The following is a 23,542-nucleotide window of genomic DNA, read 5'->3' on the forward strand; positions in this document are numbered from 1 at the left end:
CAAGAATGCATATTGTCTTGTGGCTATAATAAAGAAACAGAGTATTGCAATGTTAACTAATTTGGTCCCATTCACTTCCATTGTAAGTGCCTCACTGTAACCTACATTTTTTTTTTATTTTATTTTTTAAGAAAATGAGTGGGACTACGTGGAAGTTTTTGTAATCAACTGTATTTTTAAATAACTGTATGCCACAAATGTTGTCGATTGATATGAACTTGTATTGAATCCAGAATTTTTCTTTAAGTTCTAATTGTCAATGAAAGAAATGTCAGAATTTTAGAGATTATAACAGCTATTCAATATACTTGCAAAGCAACAGGCTGGAATTATTAATATTTCATTACATGTAAAACTCATTTAAATAGACATGTGCAAAGCCAACCCTTTTACCTCCATGAGTAAACCGTTATCAGTCCAGTTTCTGCACCCTGAGTGCACTGTTTGATTATTATAGAACAGAACATGCTGCAGGAATCATGACTTAAAAGGAATTCACACTCTTGCATATTTCTTGCAAACATATTTCTTGCAAAGGACAAAGATTTGACACATAAGTAATTGCACAATGGCAAAGTGAAGGAACTTGGAGTCATTTTCATCCCATTAATTATGTATCATTCATCATGTACTTTGGCTTTATGTCCAAACATTTCAAACTTACACATAGTCCAGTTCGGAAAAAAAAAGGAAAAAAAGACGAATAGTTTCGGAAGAAATGAGTTTGGTCTCACAGGAATTAAACTTCAAGCAGACACCTTAACTTTCTCTCATCTGTGTGGGATGAAGCACATGGGATGAAGCTTTGATTTCTTCATCCAAAGAAAATACTTTTACAGTTTGTAACTGTGACGGTTTCAGTGGGTAACTCGTTTTTTCTGAGTTGCAGGTGATTGGCTGAAGGGAGTGGGTACACACCTGAATGTAATCATGACGCTCGATAAAAGACTGGGACAGAGATAAGAGCATTTGGGGTTGAGCTTGTGCAGAGATTGGGCTGTTTTCGTTTACGCTGTACCTTGGGTCTCCTGTCACGAGACTATGGGAGAACTCATGAGATGGGATGGAACATGGGAGATCACCGCCGCCTTGATCCATTTCCTTTGGAATGGTTGGACTGTTGTCTTTTATAAGTACCTTCGCACACATCTGCTGACACACTGATTACCATTTATACTGATCTTTAATATGGCTCTGTCTTATAATTCATTTATTAATGGTGGCTGTGGTGTGTGGAGACTCCCTTATTTTGTTGCGATTCAGAAGAGATCGTAACAGTAACACACTACCTAAAATCGTCTTTGAGGTCTCTTGCAAATCGAATAATAAAACTGCACACAAAACTGTCCACTTATACAAACAACTGTGCATTATGTTCCTGTCCTGTCTACATAAACCCAGAAAACTGTAAAGATTACACTACCATGCTGTATTCTTCACACGGGTGGATATTGTATTTGGGATCTGAAATAATTAGCTTGACTCATAATAATTGTAACGTAAGCAAGCCGGTGAGAAGCTTGAGTATTCCCTCAGTGTTGCTAAAAGAAAAAATGGATTGACTGAGGTAAAAGGAGAACGACATCAGCAAGGTGAGCATCTCAATGCAGCACGTCACCCCAGGGTGCTTCACTCTGAGCAAGACCTGACCTTCACTGGGTGGGTGAGACACCGCTCTGTGTCCCTTTCCGACTGGGAACTCACAAGTTCAGCCATTTGCAAATGCCCGGAGGGTGGTTCTGGCCTCGGCGGCCCCTCAGCGCAAACTGACCTTTTACGAAGAGGATGTGCTGATGCCACTCGTCTTCAGCCAGCAAGTCTGATCTTTACAAACAACCTGTCCTCATGGGGGGACGAAGTGTGGGCTTCTCGAAGAACAAGGCTCTGTATCCGTTTCCCATGATTAATGACTAACGGCGGAGTAAATAATTGGATGCACGGGCCCCGGTGCCGCACTGTGATGATCTGATAAAGACAACAGAACGAGCTGCCATCCCTTCATTTAATTAGGGCAATAACAAGAGATTAGCTTGAGGCATTGTGTTCTACAACTCACATTCTAGATTATGTGTTCTGTGACAGGAAAACAATAGCAAAACCATTCCAGTGTTTGTGTTGCTTTGACTCACTGCACTGTACTGCCACCTGGGGAGAGGGGCAGGGGCGTCTATTAATTGCTTTCCAGTGCAAAACCCATCTGTTGAGAAGAGCCACGGTGGGTAATGCCATCGGATCAAATGGCGGTTCCACTCGGGTCCTTCTCCCACTGCGCAACGGTGGATCTAAAGAGATCGTCTGCCTGCCAATTGTGTGAAGACCACTTTATATGCTGCACTCATTGATTCACATTAAGAGCCATCTCTCAGACAGTGCTCTGGTAAATAATTGAGAGAGTCTGCTGTCACATAGTGTTCCTCTGCGCTACTGGGACCAAATTAAATTTGAAAATCACATCCACGAGAGTGGAGGTGAGAATTTGTGGGAGAGTAGGCTGGGGGAACCGAGATGGGCCTTATGAGTGAATGAGAGAGGCTTATATATATATATATATATATATATATATATATATATATATATATATATATATATATATATATATATATATATATATATTTTTTTTTTTTTTTTTTTTTTTTTTTTAAATCAAATTTAATTAAATAAAAGCTACACAGAAATAGATAATGGGAGGCTGAGAAAAATATATATATATTATAAGTATGACATTAGGAATGATCAGAGCAGATTAAAAACACGCATAAAATACACACTTTGGTGGAGGGACTTGAAACCAAATGTGTCTGGTCTTGTAGTGGTGGTTGGTGTGCTTATTAACGTTTCAGAGAATGGCTGGCTGTCTGAAGTGTTAAAAAAAAGGATTTCCTATCTACTAGAGCTTAATAGACAGAGAGGAGGAGATGACAAGGCCAGGCTCAAAGTGACTGGTGGATACACTCATTTAGCCAGCTATGCTATCGGCTATGCTCATTTAACCAGAATTGGGGATCCATATGAACAGAAGGTTAAAAGACCCATAGACAGATTTCCAATTAGCAACCTGAAAGAAATCATCCAAGATTGTTACATGCAGACAGGAAAATTAGGTTTAACTTTTCATTTCACAGTGAGAGGGTCGTCGGAGGAGGCTAAAATGAGTGTTGATGTCTCAGGTTCCTCATCAGAATCTGGTTGAGGAAGTAGAGACTGGAATGTAAGTGTGGGAGGAATGACTGACTGACCTGACTGGGTTGCTAGTCAAGGACACGCGCAGGGACTCCAGGCAGATGAGCAGTTTGTCTTCAGAGATGCCCGAGCGCAGCTCATGCACGTACTCTTGTGACGATAGCGTAGACTCATGCTTGCTGTTCCTCAGTCCACCCTGTGGGAACGAGACACATTAAGGGATCAGCCACTGCGCCGCTGTGCTTTACACCCTGTTAGGCCTGTCACACGTTAATTACAACATCTGTATTAGACTTGATCATCACTGGAGTTCATGAGCTTACTAAGAACGAACCATCTCTCTGGTTCTACTTGCAATCTTTGACTTATAAAAGAGAAAAAAATGTAATATTTATACTGACATTAAATGAGCAAAAGCATAGGAAGTTTCAAGTGAGTCCATTCTCATCATCTGACAACAAGCAGAAAATAGTAGGAGGGGGAAGTAGTTACCAACACCTGATTTGTGGATGAGGCTGCACCCCTGTGCTGCCAGCTGTATCCCAGTCTCCAGCAGGTGAGAATGATTACTAACACTCCATAACTGCAGACTCACTTCCTCCCTAAATCAGCAGACTGCCCACCCACAGCACTGACTGACACAGAGCTACCAGCTAGACTAGTCAGCAGGAGCTGCCTCATGCTAATTCTACAGTAGACAGAGTAATGGGAAAAGCTCCCACACACAAAATAAAAACAACAGCATAAAAGTGCTTATTAAAATATTATATTTTGGAGCTGATATAGAGAGAAACCTTTTGTTGAGCTTCAGCCGTTCAATGGCTACGTTCACACAATTGCAGCAGAATAGAGCTGTCAGTCATGTTGGGGAACTAAATATGGTTCACTTCATATACGTTCATACACAGTTCCTTTAGAATACTAGCCTTGTAATACTATAAACTAGCCTTATAAAACATCCCATAATAATTAACTGGAATTAACTGCATTTGTGAAATGTGCTCATAGCATGGTAAAAATGGACCAGTGGATATAATTTGCACATAAGCTAAATGAATTGTGACACTGCAAGGCATTTTTTGATTATATTTTGATTAAGAGATTTAAAACTGCAGACGCTGTGAATCAGTATCCAATCAAACATTAATTACAGTAAGCTGAAATAAGAAAAGCCTGATTTGAAAATGATTACAAGTGATATTAGTGTAAGTGAACACATCTGTTCCTAAACATCCAAAGCATTCCTTATAGTACTGTGACCTCTTTAATTGCTATTCACAATACAATAACCTGAAACAATATGTAAATGAAACGAAAGTAATTGGTTAACATTAAAACAAAAACATAAACAAATAATTATAAAATTAATTAAACAATAAAATAGATTAATTTTTATTGATTATTATATTTATTATGTAGTTGACATTACTCAAAATTATTATGAGAAGAGAATGACAGGTTATTCTTATCAAAAAGTTTTTGATCCACTCATCATGTATGTGGCTGTTTTTACAGGACAATTTTGTGTAAACAAACTCTCTCATTCAATGCAGTAATACATGCTCTACCCACACTCCCTCACTGATGAGAGGTATACAGACAGTAAACATACACATGCTACTTTTTTTTTTACATCCTTTACTTTGTGATTAAACTGTTTGCTTTACTCAGAAAAGAGCCTTTAAACAAACACAGGTGTATAAAATAAAACATTATGAACAGGTAACAGATCAAATACTAAAAACAAATCAATTAAGTGACAGATGGGAAGTCTTGCCATCCCGTCTACCTATATAACCAGGCCTAGGTGGATTTATTTATGACGTCCGTGCATACAAAAATAAATTGCTGTGCAAGCTACCAAGCTCGTGTTTTTTTGTGACAACTTTCTTTACTCTCATGTGTTAAACAGACAGAGTGAAGATTGTCAATCTGTTACCTGCACTGCACCGCTTGGGCAAAAGAATTGAAAGCGTGCCACACTACTCTGCTTTCCACTTTTTTATACAGCACATCGTTCTTATTCTTGTCATTTTACTTAGGTTTATTTTATTTTTATACATTTTTATTTTTCACAGTTGTGTTCTCTCTTATCTAAGACATCCATCTAAGACATCCTTATTTTTCTTTTGAAGCTGATGTTTTCCATCTGTATGTTCTGAAAACAACAACCTGCCAAACGAGGCAGAGGAAAAAGAAGAGGGCGACGGAGTGCAGGGTGGGCTGTCAAAGTCACCCGTGTAGACGGAGGGATGAATTAATGCAGACAGAGTATGTAGGGTAGTATGGAGCGAGCATTAGCGGTTTCTTCCCTGGTACGAATGTGCTTTAATGTCGTCCCAGGATGTGGCTTCCCCAGCAGGCAAGCTGCACTAATAGGCAGTCTTGGAGGAATAAACAGGGCATCTTTGTGAAGAGTCCCATTTCTGCTCTGTTGAGGCGTAGTGAAGAAACGCCGACACGGGCAGCAGCGCTGGTTTATATAGCGACAAGAAAATAAATGAGCCATTACTATAAGCAAATAGGGGGTTGCGATGGGGAGACAATCGAGTCGAGTCTGCAGAATGTGTAAACATGGCAGACAGCGCAGTGATTTACTCAGGTGCGATCAGCATGTGTTAGTATTAGGTTTTTAAAGGAGTTGGTTAAACGTGGGCGGTGGTTTAGAACGACATGACGGGTTGTAGCAATAAAAGTGACCTTGATGTTAAACTGGCAGCTGTGAATATGCACTGACCATGTGTATTCTGGTACCATCATTTGTGTGAATAAGATGTTCAATAAGAAGCGGTACACTGCAGAGTGCTTGCATGCCTTTTTAAAAGAAGTGAGATCTAACTCACTAACTCAATAAACTGATGCGAAATCAGTCCATTTTTACACTCTCTTTCTCTCCATCAGAGAACACATCTGAGACACTCAGGTTGAAGCGATTCAGCTTTCTTCTCAGGCAGGTCCTCATGCTTGAATTTGTCTTGATCTGGATCCAACTAAAGATCACTCAGTTCATCTGCCTCTATAGTTCAGATGAGGGAAACCGAGAGACCAGATATGACTGGTGTGCTTATACCTGCCTGATAGAAGTAATGGGGTGTGTGTGCGAGAGAGGTTATTACTTCCCTCATTACTGTCTCTAGTAACTGTACTTGCCCCTGGCACTTTCCAGACCTGCTGCAGACAGCTACCTCAAATTCACTAAACCACAGGCAGAGCCGATCTCGAGCTCACTATGAGAGGAACCAACTGACGACTGTGCAACTATACACTATTTTTATATATTCAGAATATCCTTGGGTTGGAAAGGTAAAAGATATCTGTAACTTTCTATTCTGCAAAGCATGTACTTATACTTTTTATGATGGATTTGCACAAATTCTTAATAATAAGTAATATACTTTGGTATATTACTCATTCTGGATGCAATTTTCTTTTTTATAATTATGGCGGGTTTGTTTTTTTGTTTGTTTGTTTGACCTCTTATGACTGATAACAAATAAATGGGCTTTTTTTCTATACTATTTTGTGTAAATAACTGAAAACATGACTAAAAAACTAAAATCAATCATTATAAATACTACAAGTGAATTTAAATAAATGTATATTTATTTTGTGATTTGCCAAAGATTATATTTAACAGTGGTATTATTTTTTTTATTTTTTTTAAGGATTACCTTCAAGTGACCATGAGATGATGGCAAAGGTAAATGTAACAGGCTTGCACTGAGAAGTTTAATAGACCTTTTATATATTAAAAGATGTAATACATTTTATAATTAATATAATAAAATAAACATAATACATGTATATTGTATATAATATTGTATAAGTAGAATTCACACAAAATTGTTCATTTATATATCTATCTGATTTGGCTGCCTGATCAAAATGAGTGCTTTCCCCTTTAATTGTTGTGATGTCACGAGCCTACATAACTTCCTAGGTTTCTTTTGACTTCCTGATAATATATTATGTTTATTGTAATAATTGCTTTTATTTCTATATTTTCACTCCAATTCATGTGTATAATGTTATTTTTTGTCATTTTAACTTTTTTCCCCGTCAGTGTTTATTCAATCACAAGAAAACACACAACGCAGCACAATACGCTTATTTCACGCAGCGGTTATTTTGAAATCGAAAGCGAGGCTCCGATGGGAAGAACCCCGGAAGTAAAGATAAACAACAATGCCTTGGACTACCAACCTGAAGCTGCTGCCGCGATTTACACTATTGGATGTTAAGGCGAGACACGACAGGCAAAAACATCGTTTTTTTTTTTTTTCACTGGTCAATTTTGAGATTTTGGGATATTTGTCTTCAATTACATGTCTTCTTTCAGACTTGTGGTGATAAAAAGTCCGAAATACACATTTAGGTCTTTATTTTACTACACTTTGTCTGTTTGCGTCTGTAGATTTCTCATAAATTCATCAAAAGTTGTCGTTATAAATCATACCTCTGCTCCGCGATCGCGATCTGCACTCTGTCATCACAATCACCGTTAGAAAGCTCTCTCTCACCTGTACAATATTGTCGGATCCAAATAAGGTCATTTCCTTTTTATCAGCAACCAATCGTGAAAGTAAAACGGGGGATTTTACTCTAAATGCGCAATCTCATTGGCTGGTGCTAAATCTTTAAAGCCCGTTTTCTCAAAATGACTTTTCTCTCATACTCCAAGTCCGAAACCTCCACTTCAGTAGCACCTATATACATCAAACTTTCCAGTCTTGTACCTAGTTATATTATGAAGACATTTACAGAGGGATTTGTAAATATATTATTCCTAGACTTATTTATATAACATTGTATTCCAAAAAACATGGTGAAAATCTTTTTTTATAGGCTATTGGCAGTATATTCTGATTTACAGGATAACAAAAGTAGATATCCATAAATCCCTCTGTAATTTTTCCCCATCTAATATGTGAACACAATGAAAAAATAATTTTGAACCTGGCTTTATCCAATACTCAGATTTCGTTTTTTTTTTTTAAATATATGCAAATTCGTGCATATTTAATTAGACAATGCCTCATTTGCATATTTAAACATTAAATTACAGAAAACGTGTAATACAATTTTTTCTCATCTTAATCTAGGTAATCAAAAGTTTCATGGTAATATTTGCTAGTTAAAAAAATTACCCTATTCACCTGTAGTGTCTCGCCTTCATATCCAATGTAGCAGGGGTTTTCATATTGGGTGAATGTGAGCCTCCCATTACAGTGGGTTAGGACAGCCGAGCCCCCCCTTCCCCAAAATCCAGCCCGCCTGCCCTAACCCACACACGCCACTGCAGTAAATGCCATCTTTTGTGTGTTCCAGGCAGGCAATGGTGAGTTTCAATAAAAGCTGATAAAATGTAAATATTTTTAAATATTGTATTTGAAGACATTTTATTTCCACAACTTTTTTAACAGTGCATGCATAAACTATTCTTTGCAACAGCAAATCATTTCCAACTTTATGCAGGCCTAATTGAGGCTACTTTTAAAATCACTGAACATCAGTAAGCCTAACCACAAGTCAACAAAACATGCTTAACATGTGTAATGCAACGAGAAGCAATGTTTCGCCGATGTTATCGGGTTTGCCTGCCTTCGCTACGTGACACGATAAGATGCTTCTGTCGCCTTCATGTTAATAATGCCAAACAACTGTATTATGCTTTTTTGTGACTGCATATCATCACGCTTCCTCTCAAAAAACTCAACTGGCTTGTTCACTAAATTTGTGTTGTTAGTTTCAATGTGACGCCGAAGTTTGCATGGTCTCATGCTATCATTTGCTAGCACCTCCTTGCAGATCACACACTGCGGCAGAGGTGCAGCCTCAGACCCCGACCAGGTGTAACATAACTTTAAGTACTCAGGATCATATTTCCTACGTTTTTTGATGGGTCCTGTCTCATCCTTAATGCTGACTTTCGTTGACTTGGGGCAAGGAAACGATGCATTTTAAAGCTAATGGACGCTTTACACACAATTACCGATATCGGGGGCTAAAGTCCTGAGTCTGTATTTTTTTTTTTGGCATCTTTTTTATGAATAAATGCCAGTATCACTGATATTAATATAGCTACTGATATCTCCATGAAAATGATTTCCCCAAAAATTTTAAACTTAAAACAATCAGCACTTAAACCCATAATAAATATCATATTTACCTGTTCCTTTCCCGTCACAGGTATGAAATATATAGAAATTGAATAAAGTTATAAAACAGTTCGCACTGCATAAATTATAAATGAAATATAGATGAATCCTTATTAAAGCTACAAGCGTTCTTTAGTCAAAAGCAGTGAGTAATTTTCTCTGTTCCCTTTGTTCTTAGGTTAACTTTACTGACAGAGAGAATGAGTGCCGCTGTAACTTTAAGATCTGCCGCATCCCATTCTCTTCCTACTCTTTACTTCTATTTAAGATTTTATTTAACTCATTTAATACTGTTCTTGTGAGGATACTCGACAAAACGGACATTTTGGCATACATGTATGGGTTATTGTTCGTTCAGGCGTGAAAGAGAACTCGATACTGACGCGTGTCTTTCTGTGTGTGTGTGTGTGTGTGTGTGTGTGTGTGTGTGTGTGTGTGTGTGCGCGCGTGTGTGCGCGTGCGTGTGTGTGTGTGTGTGTGTGTGTGTGTGTGTGTGTGTGTGTGTGTGTGTGTGTGTGTGTGTGTGTGTGTGTGTGTGTATCAGGAGGACATTCACTGACAGCGTGTTCTCTTTTCGTCTTGTCGGAATGATTGGTTTAAAAGCATTTGCGTGAATAAGAGGGTGATCATAGACAAACATGTATCACATGCGTTGCCGGAATACTTTAAGCCCTGTGATATTAATAGAGCTGCATACAGAGTTATTTTTTCTTCGCGTGTCGCGCCTCCCCTGTGGCTCTTTGGCGAGCCTCACCTATTGAAAACCGCTGCAATATAGGATATGTAGATATAGTTCGTTCCTGCTTATTTTTTTACTTTCTGAAAAAAACATTAAAAATTATTTTCACTGTATATAGTCTAAAGTATGAAAGAAATGTATGTACATTTTTAGAATAACTAATTTCTACATTAAACATAACAATACGGCTATGCCTATGATTAAAGGCGACACTTCCGGTTTTCTTCCCACCAGAGCCTCGCTTTCGATTTTAAAATAACGCCTGCGTAAAATAAGTGTATTAAATATCAAACCAATCTGTAAGTTCAATTTTTTTTTTAAACTGACACATCATAGCAGTGGCCTAAACACCACCCAGAACACCTTAGCAACCACATGGCATTGGAAACAGCCCTGGGTATCCACAACACCCTATAGCATCATGGCAGCAAGTTTACATGGACAAACACCACTCTAATATTTAGTGTGTATATGGCGAAATATGCTGAATCACAAGCATTCTGAGTATTGTGAACAGATCAAGTTTGCTACAAACAATAAATAATGAAAAGCAAGGGCGAAAGTGCTGTCTGGATTTCTTTCCTTCCCAAAAACAAGCAGAACCCTCAATCTAACCCACTCTAGAAAGAGAGTTTCTGGTTTCACTATCCATTGACCTTTACCACTAACCAAAGACAGGACATAATATGCTGCTTAATGACCCTGGCCAACTCAATCCGTTGGGATGATATCAACATTACACCAGACCACACTAATCATGCAGACAGCCACATCTACTGGTTCACTGTAATTGGGTTTCTGCTGTTGGCTGGAAAGAACATGGGGGAATGGTCTGTGTGCAGGTCTAAAGAAACTCTTGAGGAAAAGCACACGGGAAGGGTGAAGAAGAAAGCACAAAGAAAGGGGAGAGACCAAAACAAAAGAAAAAGAAAGAGATAAGGAGGAGAGACCAACCAGCAGACGGATTGAGTGCTGGAGAGGTAAAGAGAAGAAAAATATATAGACTTGGAAAGAGTGGAGAGAATCAGGTCTCAGTGAAAAAAAGACCAATACAGTCCTTTGACCAAGCTCAAAGTGTTCATCTCCAAGTATTATTGAATCCTTATTTGTCAATAACAGCATTTCCTGCCAGAAACAATAGTGCAGGGAACAATCACTCCAGTGAGTCTGTCAATTTCACTTTGGTACAGGGACACAGCCTAGCTATATATGTGTCTGTGTTTTTGTTTTTTTGTTTTCCCTGACTGTAATGGGCCATGGCTCGATCTGATGTGTGAGAGTGCAACTATCGCAAGGGGAGGAGATGGACCCGCTGCATTTCTCTGCACCTCCGCATCCCACACCCATTAATAATGAGACAACAGAAAATTGACAGGCAGCATGGGGACCAGCCATTGGGTGCCACACACGTTGTCACAAACAACTGTTGACTATGAAGGTAGGGACACACCAAACCGATGCCAAAGAACTTGCAACGCGTGCGTCGAAGGAAAAAATATGTTCTTGAACACAATGAAAGTACAACAGGCGACTGTCAACTAGCACACTCATTCTGTGCCCGCGTGTAAAGGAGACAACTGTCTATTTAAGCATATATATTAGTCTATATTTGTCATTCAAAAAGGTAAAGCGAAACCAAGACTGCAGGAGTACAAACCATAAACAGAGGCGCTTGTTAACCGTTTTGAATATCAATCATGCTGATAATGTTCTTTATTCTAATGTTATGATGAAAATATTTGCACAGTGAAATGCTTAGATGAGATAACGTAAAAGAACAGCCTTCTGTCTGTGCCCTTAAGACTTCTTTGCTTGTATTCATCACTTTTGCTCATATTCTCGTGCACTGACTCGTTTGCTAAACTGAACAGCCTCACCAACAGCGATTCTATATGCTGAGTTGGCCTAAAAAAGCAGATGGCCTCTGACTAGAGCGAACGGTGCGGAACACACCGAAAAAATTGGTCTGAAAATGGATTTCGGTCCATCCCTTTTAGAGTTTAGTTTAATATCGTTTCTTAATTTAATTTAATTTAAATGTACAAAGGCAGCATTTATTTGATCAAAAATGCTGTAAAAAACAATACTGTGAAATATTACAATTTGAATGAACTTTTCTATTTTAACATTTTAAAATGTAATTTATTAAATTACTTTTCAGTTAATAAAGTTTTAATTTATAAAATGAATACATATGAACAGATTTCTAATAATTTATAAATATTAATAATATTTGTTTTAGTAACATTTGAATTATTATATAATGGAATGGAATAATCATATAGGATTTTGCTCAACAGTATTTCACGCATACTGTTAATCTACCGCTCTTTCCTATTTCTATGGAAACAGCCCTTCTCTGCAATGACTTACTGAATTATGTCATTATCTAGCCTTGTACTCACCAGATGCTCCAGAGTAATCTAGGTCCAGATCTGAATCTAGATCGGCAGATGCACGTCTGTTTGCAGTCAGATATATGTGTGGAAAGAGCATGATTATGAGCTGATGGAGGAGAGTGATAGCAGTGTGTCGCACATTGTGGATGTAATTTAACTCCATGTGAGGTCACCGCACCGGAATAATTCTGTTAAATTACGGTTCGCAAGTGAGTGTCACTTTAATAAGGAGTAAACAGATAACCTGCTGCCGATACCCCCATGACTCTATCTCTTCCACACTTTGTGTGACCTTGTCGAATATCTCAGTGACAGCAGTAAGGAACCATCAAAGTAAAAAAAGCGGTTATCGCCAGCGTGCACCAATGAACATGACCATCAGGCGCACACACATTACAGGATGTGAAACAGCAAAAAACGACTACAGCAAAACTCCATGGAGAGAGCAGATATGCACGCTATGAAACAGCGGGACCTTGAAATAATCTTTTGTGCATTCAATGTCTTGTGTGAATGTAATATTCGGATCCCTCCATAAACACCCAAAATGATTGGTGATAATGGGGTTTTTAATTACCTCTTCTTTGTACATGATTAATGAAAATTACTGGAGTGCCCCACTGATCTTTTTGAAAAATAATACAGATATAATCGTTGCAATTAGTGCACATGAAGCCATATCAAAGACAAGTGGTTGCAAATGTTTTATTCCATAATTTACTACTCATTAGTGCTTGATTGACAGCCGTATAGAGGGGGTACCAGCAACGTCTCTATAGGAAAACAACCAAACCCACAAAACAGAAGCTCACAGGGAAAACACGTTAGCAAAAAAGCATCCCGCTCTCTGAAGTTTCCAGCGGCTCGCTGGCCTGAAAGATCAGCTGAAAGCAGCATCAGTTGAGATGCATGGACAACAGCACCCACAGAAAGACCCTGAGGATATCCTCTGCTTCTCAATGATAAGTCTTTTGAAGTGTCCAGGGAGCTGCACTCACTGGGTTATTTTCCATAAAGACATGGCGTCCCACAGGTAACACGGTCAACGTTCTCAAAGTAGAAGAGCCACCCTCTTAACGGAATAGCTATCTTGTCATTTAACACCTCAGGAAACATGGGCAGATGTTGAGATATTTTATGTGAATGTTCTGTCTTCAAAACAAATTAACCACTATAGCAGCATCTGCAACATGCTTCATTTGTGCAGCAAATGTTTTTGACTTACCCCAAAGACAAATGTGTGACATTTTTATAAAAAAAAAAATCTGATCTCACTACTTATGATTCGCTAAAAAGAACCGTTCCATAAGAGTCATTAGTGAATCGGACTACACTGGTTGGGCTGCATATTTCTGATTCACTATAAAGATTTGGCTCATAAAAGTCTTCTGACCATGAATCAGACTACGTTGGTCATGCTGCATGTTTTTGATTTAAAACAATTCATAACAGTAATTTATTGTAATTTACTTACATTGGAAGTCTATGAGACAAGGCATTGCTCTGGAATAAAGATTCAAATACACAATAACAAGACATTATACATAAATTAAAAGGTATGAGCTATACAGTTCTGCTTTAAACCCTCTGGAATACCACAGACTTCCATTTTTAGTGCATTACAGTGAATGTGATTTGGTTATATAAATGACAAAAAAAATGGATTTCTATTGAACCTGTAAGGTTCCTTTAAATGCATCTGTTTCTAAGCTCCAGTTAATGCATCGTTTCACCCGGTCACAACCACTTAGCTGACTCAACACTACCAGTGTGTTGTGTCACTATAAAATGGAACCTATCCAAAAGCAAATCACTTCACATCCTCCACCTGCACATTAAAGTGCTGATGTTCACTTCATTGAAAGCATAACAACAGTCCCATAGAGCATGGGCAGGTGAGTGAGACCTAGATAAAAACAATGCAAAAGCATATTACTTATAAAACTATCTGAATCACTGTTCTCAGTTCATGGTGGAAAACACAGGTCTCGGGCATGAAGCCAAGTCATCTGTGGATGGCAAACAAAGTGATGGCTATGTGTTGATTAAAGAAGGATCCCTAAAAGGCTTCGTATAACAACAGGTGGCACAGCATGATGGGATTACAGCATTAAAAGCTATTCTTCTGTCATTCCAACGCAAATACTGAGTGTAATGCTCTATACATTCAGTTTAAAAGGCCCATTTTTGCAAAGGCCTTAGGGACCGGGAGGGGAAGATCACACAGAACACCGGTAGGTCAGACATGGACGGTCATCGCTACACTGCACAAGGGTCAGCAAAGGTCAGGTCGGAAAAAAGCGAAGAGTTATTATTGACTGGTACATCATGAACTTGCAGTTTAGTCAAATAGTTCTCTATGAGATTCTATGGAAAGACCTTGTACTTTTTCAAATAGTAGAAGGCAATTAAATACGGGAAAATAATTGGCAAAAGATTATAATGTTTCAGAGGTAAGAGCATGCATTAACCTCTGTATTGTCGTCCTCAATATACTGATTTAACATCCTCACGATTTGTGTAAAAGCTTTTTTTCCTCCTTTCTCTTGACCTACTGGGCAAAAGAGCAGAGACCAAAAGGACATGGTTGGCTTGGTGTTTTTATATTTATAGATAAAATCTGAAATGTCCAAATAAAAAAAATGTCCACTGCTGAAGACTCCACTGCTGTCAAGAGCAAAACCTTCAAGTGCACATCAGCACAACACACTTTTATTTTACATACAAGAGGAAAAAGCCCTTGACAGCTTGTGGTTGCTCACTTTAGCAGGACTTTAATAACACACAATTGTCATCTCGTTTGATCCTGACATGGACAGGACCACAATTGTACACACACAAAAAACACAATAACCTCTCAGATACCTGCCATATAACTGCACGTTCAAAGGCATTTTTTCATCTGTTTGCTTAGAGTAGCACGCAAGAGTCTATAATTCCCAGAGCTTCAAACTGACTTTATATACACAATAACCAGTTAGCTTTCTTTTGAGAATCACAACAATTACTCAGGAAGTTCATTTCAATAATACAGGAATGTAAAACTAAATAAATGAATAAATAAAAAATGTATCGATCAGTCAGCAGCAGCCATTTAAGTTACCTTACATAATATTTGCATAACACCATGAGCCGCCTGGAATAAAGAATGTGAACTTTGATATTTAAAATGGTAGACAAACGTTGCTTTGTTTACGGATTGTACATCTGCAGTCCTAGTTTTGGTTTCAGCTTTTGAATGACGAATATAGACTATTGATACTTGCTGATAGCCTTATAGACAGTTATTTGCTTACATGCAGGTGCAGAAAGCACGTGCTAGTTGACAGTAAGATGTGTTTTTTGCGGTGTGTTCAAGCACAGCTATTCGGCCCAGACACACAGCAACACAATCGGCTTGGTCGCCACTAGTTCTTTGATGTCGGCTTGGTGTGTCACGGCCTTTAAAGATCTGATTGTATGAGACATCTGCAGTGCATCTTGTTGATAATTTCCATTTGGAGACATGTCAAAAATAGGCTAGCATGGAACAAGTAGAAAGAAGAGTGGGGCTTGAGTGGTTTATTATCAGTTTAGCAGCAGATTATTGAAGGAGATGCCCTTCACTGTAGGTTTTTAGGAAGTTTTGGAAGTCAAGTCATGTGTGAACAAAGTAATGCTGGAGTTTGTAGATGAAATTAGGCCATTCCCAACCTCTCTCTTAGGATGAGCCAGAGGACGAGGAGGAAATCAAGTTAAAAACATTTCATCCAATACAAAATGGATTCTGAATAGAGAAAAAAAAATGTATCCCAAAAAAATATGAAAATATCAATAAAACATAAGTGGAGCCAGAGATATCTAAACACCTCTCAGTGCAACTCTGAAATTCATGGAAAGATGAGAGGACAAAACCAACCTGTTCCAAACAACTTAAGGCTGTTTACTGATAAATAAATAGAATTCCGGAGATGAGGGCTGCCTCAATAAGCATGGCAAATGAATACATTAATAAAATATTTGAGCATCAAAGACAGCTCTCCAAAAATGTAAATGTAAGTGTAGGAAAAAATGTATTTGCTTTAAACACATTACGTTGGAAGGGAAATAAAATATTGTCACAGTGTACAGAGGTTTTAAGAAAATGGCTTAAAAGGAAAGGATTGCTTTATCTCACGCAAAGAGTTGAATTTTCTAAATGTTCTATTTTTGCAGTGAAAAACAAGCACTCATATGGCAGTTCGCTGCGGTTGAGTGAATCAGAGGGACAAAAACTTCCGTCTTCAGTAATCGTGTCCAGCTCTCAGTGGCTCAGCAGTGCTGTGAATACTTAAAGCTCATAAACAAGCTTTCTTCCATTTGAATCAACCTTTTCAATTAAGAACTAATTAATACCTAACAGGAGGGACGCCTGTCACTTTGAGGATAAGAGAGACTCTACGAGTCACTGTCTCACCGTGTTACGACCTGTGTGTCTTGTATTTGTTCTATTGCTCGGTTTTCTCTTTCTCTCCCTGTTCCTTCTCGTTCTGTCTGATTTTTGATAGGTTGTCCAGTGATTGTGTGTATGATCGTCATTGGTTGTCAAGTTGAGGTGTGCACAATGTAGGGACGCTGCAGGCACTCGACTGGGAGCTTGTTGTTTCGGTCGCGGTCGAGTTGAGAGCTCCAAGATCCCTCCTCCGGCCGATGATCAAATTTGTCGAGTGCAAGTGAACGTTATACCAATAACATCCGATCATGTTCCCTTATGTATAACAATATGTTATAAGATCGGGGTGTAGGGGTGTCTTGCTAATTAATTTGGAAACGTGTTTTTTGTTAGGGAGTTAGGTCAGCTAAATGTATTTTATTTCGTATAAAAAAAATTGTGTATTTTTTGTATAAAAAACATTTATTTAAGTTTTGTTTTTTTTGTCCTATTTCTTTCTATATTAGTTTGTTATTTTGACCTTTGGACACCCTGAAGAGATGCGCTTTATTTAATTTGTTTTTTCTTAATAAATGTAACACCTTTTTTCTGCTTTGTTTTGTGTTTCTGTTTGATTATCGACCGCAGTGATTCATTGTTGAGATTCAGTGTCACCTCACTGAGACAAAGGAAGAGCCAGAAAGACCATACAACAACATTTCTAAATGTCTGTTACTGCCTGTCCTGCATCCACGGTTCGGTATGTACCTCGGTTATGAAGTCACAGTTCGGTACAGGTGCGGAATAGTGGGGGGGGGGGGGGGGGGGTTAACCAATACCAATTAAACAGTGGTTTAATTAACAAATTGTGTTTCTTTCTTTAAATTAATTCAATTATAATTAAAAGTTTATTAAGGATAAAAAAACACTGCTAATGCTGTAAACTATAAAGGGAGCCCTTGCTTTTCTATAATATTAAAGTTTAACAACAGAGCCCAAATTATTAGCCTAAATTCAATTGCTATTTATTTGTAGATATAATAATCAACACTCAAATAAATTACATGTAAGCAAACATGTAAACTGCACATAAGGCAGTTTTTGCATTAACTATAAAATCATGTTTTTACTCTAATTCGTTGTTGAAATATTATAATTTAGACTGTGGCTGTCATTTTCATGACAGGTTTATTTAAACGTACATTAAACAATCAAGACATCACTAACAGGTTAAGTTAAATATATGCACTATATTAGCCTATATTGATTATATTTAGCGAAATAGTTAATTTCTCTAGCTGACTAACAAGCTGTGGACACTGAATGACTTGCCTGAGGTAAATGTAAAGCTATGTGACATTGTTTACAAGCTGTTTTATTTATATATGTCTGCCACTGAAACACTGATTAAGTGATTCTGATTGATTCTGTAACTATTAAAGAGGAGACATGATCATCTTCACTCGCTGCCGCTTGAACTGAGGCTCCTATACAATTTTACAACTGAGGCTCCTATATGAATTTTGTGAAAAAATGGACAAAATCTAAAAGAAGACACTTTGTTTCTATTCGAAAGTAACAAAATGCAGAAATTATTGCAGTAATTGGTGGTTAGGCTACAACGCTGTATTCGTCATGAACAATAAGACCGTGTCCTAACCAGACGCGATAAGATTCCAGCGACAAATCATTTTTAAAATAGAATCGTCGCGTGTCGCTGTCGCGGCTGGTTAGTACAAAAACTCAGATTAACATGGAAAATATACCTTTTATCGCACATTGCAGCGTCACATCGTGTGTGTTCAGGAAACGGTATAAGACACGTACCGAAAATCCGAATGACGAATACGTGTAACGTAACACCCTTAATTGCTATTTAATCAAATGTAAAATGGTAAATGGTAAATAGACTGCATTTATATAGCGCTTTCACAGACCCAATGGCCACCAAAGCGCTTTACATATATGCCTCTCATTCACCCATTCACTCAGTCATTCATACACCGACGGCGGTGTCAGCCATGCAAGGCGCCACTCAGCTCGTCAGGAGCAGCTGGGGTTAGGTGTCTTGCTCATGGACACCTCGACACTTGGTCAGGTGGAACCGGGGATAGAACCACCAACCTTTCAGTTTGTAGACAACCTACATGAACCACTGAGCCACTGTCGCCCCTACAAAACACTGTCAAATGATGATTTTTTTTTTTTTATGACGTAAGGTAAAGTGGTCAACCTCAACAATGAGCGAGGGCTGGGCCGGGGCAGTAGGGGGCCGGGGCATTCGGTACGCTATGAGAGTACCGCAGTAATTTTAATTGTTTACAAAAGCAATTCACAGAGACAGAGACAGTCCACAGGACAGGAAAGTCACAGGTTTAAAACATGGAGTGAGTAAATGTTGACAGAATTTTCATTTTTGAGTTCATCCCTTCAAATGATTTTAATTTTAATTAAACCTTTGGCAAAAAATATGACAAGAAATAAAAAACATTAACAATAGATTGTTTCAAATAAAACAATCATGTCAAGATGGCACACTTAAGTAGTCTGCCTCCTACGTACTTCCGCTCAATTTTCATTTTCCTTCAGTACTAGGTCTGGGATTGTGCTGTAGTCTTTGGTTTTCTCCGATCAATTTTTTACCGGGCCAATCAGCGAACAGAGGGAGTGGCTGAGAACGATGACGTTGATGTCGTGCTTTATTTTGAGTTGTAGTTCAGTAATGGCAGTGGAGAAAGATGCGAGCGAAGCCATTCGGTCCGTTGTGGGTACGCTGCCGAATATCAAGAAGTTAAAGCCGGAGCAAGAACAATCTTTGCTTAGTTTTGTTGGTGGCCATGATGTTGTGGCCCTCCTTCCCACGGAGTTCGGGAAAAGTTTGATTTTCCATCTCGCTCCGTTAGTGGTGAATAAGTTCGCTAAGGCGAACGCTAGGCATACGTCACGACCAGTGGCTATGGCTGATCCAGAGTGACTGGGCAGATCCAATAGTTTTAGACTTCAATAGAGTACCCGCCTACAAGGAAGTTAACGCTCGTCAATGGAGCGGTACCAGACTCTGTACAAATTAAATGTACGAGAGTCTGGTGGGACCAGGCTAACACTTAAGCTGCTTGAGCCCAAATATATACATGCACACAACATAAAAATATTATTTTGTATCATATATAAACTTGTATCCGCACAAAACAATGTGAATGCACAAGTGGACTTTAAGTTACATGCTAGACAGAATTTGTAATTCACATTGTAAATACGCTCTTTCCATAATGCACTAAATCATTTCTAAAACATGGATGATGCATACCTAAAGAGCAGAGATTTCTCAAGCTCTCACATTTTAAAATCAATGTATAAAAAGTGTGAATAATTGGTTTCATTTTACAAATCAACTAAAATCCTGTTTTCATCTACTAAAATTAGATGTAATTTTAGCCAGAGAGAAATTGACTAAACTGAATATAAAATTTAAAACAATCACAACACACTTACTAAATTTAAGGGAAAAAACAAAACAAAACAAAAAAAGTTCTGAAATTAACATTGGATATAGATGTTGAAAGTAATTGTAAGCTAAGAGTATACAGACATAAAAGCACAGACACCAAGACACCGGAAAAAAACGCCCAAGCTAGGTTGAACGTCTGCATTAGACCACAAAAGGCTGGAATAAACATTTCTATTACTGCTGAATTTATCATCCATATAAATGTGGCAGCCTGCATGTAAGGTAAAGAAGAAGGGGCTTTCAAGGTGATCTGCGGAGCAGAGTGTTTATTTCATCCTTTGGTCAATCAATTGCAAAGGGCAGTCAATCGAGCTCATAGTCTTAAAAGGTCCGTGTGGACTTCCCTATTCAATAAGCATGAAAGAGAATATAAGCAAGTTAACTCAGGTAACTTCGGTAGCACCTTGAAGGACACCAGAGCCCAATCAAGCCGAGCTGCATTTTTTAGTATATTCACACAGTGCCATAGACTGGTAAACAAGAGGCCCATTTAAAAGGTAAATCACAGCGGATCTCATTTGGGCTCAGCCGGAGTCTCCGCTGAATTGATTGTAGCATATGGGTCTAATGAACTGGCTCTTTTGTAGACAGCAGAGGGGTAGCACCACCCAAACAGCCTTACTGGGCAGAGAAATGAGAGTGAAGAAATAAATGTGTTTTGCAGTCTGATGTCATTTTCTCCATCTCTCCCTCACCCTTTATTCTTTTTCTCCTCCTCAGGATAAAACAAGTGTAGTCTACACTTAACAAATGGACTGGCTGATCCAAGTCCTCATGTTTTGTTTAGCGCAAATGAGTTGATGCTTCAGATTTCAGATTAAATGGGAAGTCTGATGGAAGGAGACGAACTCCACCAAGAACTTTAACTTAGTTTGGAGTCCATCACTGAAAAATTGACAACAGAGGGGCTGGAGTGCCTGAGAGAATTGGTGCAGAGATGGAGGACAGACAGAAAGAGATAAAGGGAGACAGTGAAGAAACAGAAATAAACTGTGAATAACAAAGAACAGAAGAGAAAAGGGCAGTAGTGATAGTGAACTTGGGGAACTTTTAGTGAGGGCTAAACAGGGCCCCTTGAGTTAGTTGCTAACTGCTGAGATGAGTTGTGTGTGTCATGTAGACCCAGACACTGACCTGACTTTTGGCTGTTGAACTGCTCAGGGAATACAACTGCAGTGATTAATGAAACCACAGCTGAGCAGGTGATGCTTCAGTCTCCAACTGAAAGACCCACACCACCCAGCAGTGGCAAACTATGGCTTAAGCCATATACAAATAAAAATGTATTTGGATATAACCGGCTCCAAACCGGTTCAAGGAAACAAAATAAATTTAAACAAGAACATGAACAAAAACTAAAACAAAATCAAGTTTAAATGTTCTGAGCAGAAAAGCTTATTTGAAATTACCATTAACCAGTTAAAAACGTTATTTGAACGTTCTGTTTAATATTTTAATTTGGCAGTCAACCAATCATGCATTCATATAGTATGGCCTATGCAAATTTGACCTTGATCCAACGTGAGTTGTCAAGACATCCAATATAATGCGCATGGCAATGTGCTGGCATTAGCTTTTGGATAGCAGGAGTTTATGTATTTTTTGTTATTTTTTTATTAAATTAAACAACCTTACTGTCAAAGTTATTATTGTGGCTCTATGTATGGTCAGACACTAGTGTGTCACCATATTATTAAAGAATTTCCAAAATCAAGCTCAGTTGGAGTTATGAGGTTTTTCACCAGCGAATGTCGGAGATTTGTGTCTTGCCAGTCATTAACGGCCTCATCTGAGGCAGTAAGTAAATCGCATTAAGATCTTATCAACTTACAGATTATAAAGATTATTGTAGCTATGTGGCCGGTCAGTTTTTACTGTTGTTTAATATATTTGGCAAAAATCTTGTGTTTTAGAAGACCGAGTGTTGCGCACAGGCTGTATTGGATATGACTAGACGGCAAATACCAGACTAAGTACGCATCTTCGCTTCTAAAATACATCATAAAACATAAGCCTTTAAAAACATTGTGTTTTGAATAAAGAAAATTCGAAAATTTTTATAATAATTTTAAAATTATTCAAAGATTCACTTTTTTTTTTAATTTACCCTTGAACTGCAAACAAGCAGATACAGTCAGATGCATGCATATATATAGCCTATATTTTTTTATATATATATAATTTTTTTTTTTTTTTTTTTAACCAGCATTTTTTCTAATCAAAATGTTTTCGGAACAATAATGTTACAGAAGGATCGCATAAACAGAAACGTTAAAATGCTGATTCTGCTGATATTTATATATTTACACACACACACATATATTTTACTTATTTTTTTTTTTTTTTTTCAATTCAAAATAGTATGCATACATGTAAATGTTAATATATAATTAAAGTTTGACAATATAAAGATGTACTAATAAAGCTACTTGAGCCTGAACCTGAATCCACAATGCTTTGCTCTTCGTCTCACACACAAAAATCCAAGCTATGTTTACAGCCTTTGTCCAAACAACTTATATTAACGCACACACAAACCAGTGGCACACAAAATCTTTAAAGCCTACCTTAATTATGTTGGGGAGATGACACTATTTATCTTGCATATCCAAAGAGGGTCATGTTTGTTTGGTCTCACTGCTGTTTTCCACAGAGACGAATCAATTTAAAATGTTAAATAGGTGTCAAGTTAGAAGAAACGCAACAGCTATTAAAGAGCAGATATTCATCATCACCTCCGAGGTTCCTCAGCGGACAATTTTGACAATGTGAGCTGCACAGACAGCAATCAACAGCAAGCCAAGAGGTGGCTTTCTGTGCCTCTCCGAAGGCCCAGTGTCCTAATCAGCGTTATTGTCTTCATCCAGCCAGAGATCTGGGAAAACACGAGCCGTTTCTCACAACCGAACCATTAAATCGCTTCCACCTCACTTCTCCGTTTATTCAATAGCAGTAGAAATACCTATTCATCATAGCCAATCTTCCCGCTCCCACCTAATAACAGACGCTGAGATCTTTAACTGCCCATAAACGAAGCCTCCAAACTTCAGAAGGCCTGCATCAGCAGCCTTGCCCGGGGAGGTTCTGGCATGACTACTCTTACAAAGCAAGATTAATTAGCCTGTTGAATGGAGACTTGTCTCAGCTGTGGCAATTTGCTTGTGCTGC

The 23,542-nt window shown here is 38.2% G+C and overlaps 1 protein-coding gene across 24 annotated transcripts in view; it reads right to left on the minus strand.

Moving 5' to 3' along the window:
* The window catches only part of diaph2 (diaphanous-related formin 2), a 474,147-nt gene that overhangs the window by 323,486 nt on the left and 127,119 nt on the right, over positions 1–23,542 (minus strand). For all 24 annotated transcript variants that reach the window (XM_077247876.1, XM_077247896.1, XM_077247898.1 and 21 more), the window contains one exon: positions 3,237–3,376. In XM_077247876.1, coding sequence (XP_077103991.1) covers positions 3,237–3,376 — 140 coding nt within the window. The remainder of the gene's footprint in view (positions 1–3,236; positions 3,377–23,542) is intronic.

The sequence above is a fragment of the Siphateles boraxobius genome, unplaced genomic scaffold, assembly GCF_051911475.1.
Source record: "Siphateles boraxobius isolate OS27281-9 unplaced genomic scaffold, OSU_SipBor_1 3, whole genome shotgun sequence".
Classification (NCBI taxonomy): Eukaryota; Metazoa; Chordata; class Actinopteri; order Cypriniformes; family Leuciscidae; genus Siphateles; species Siphateles boraxobius.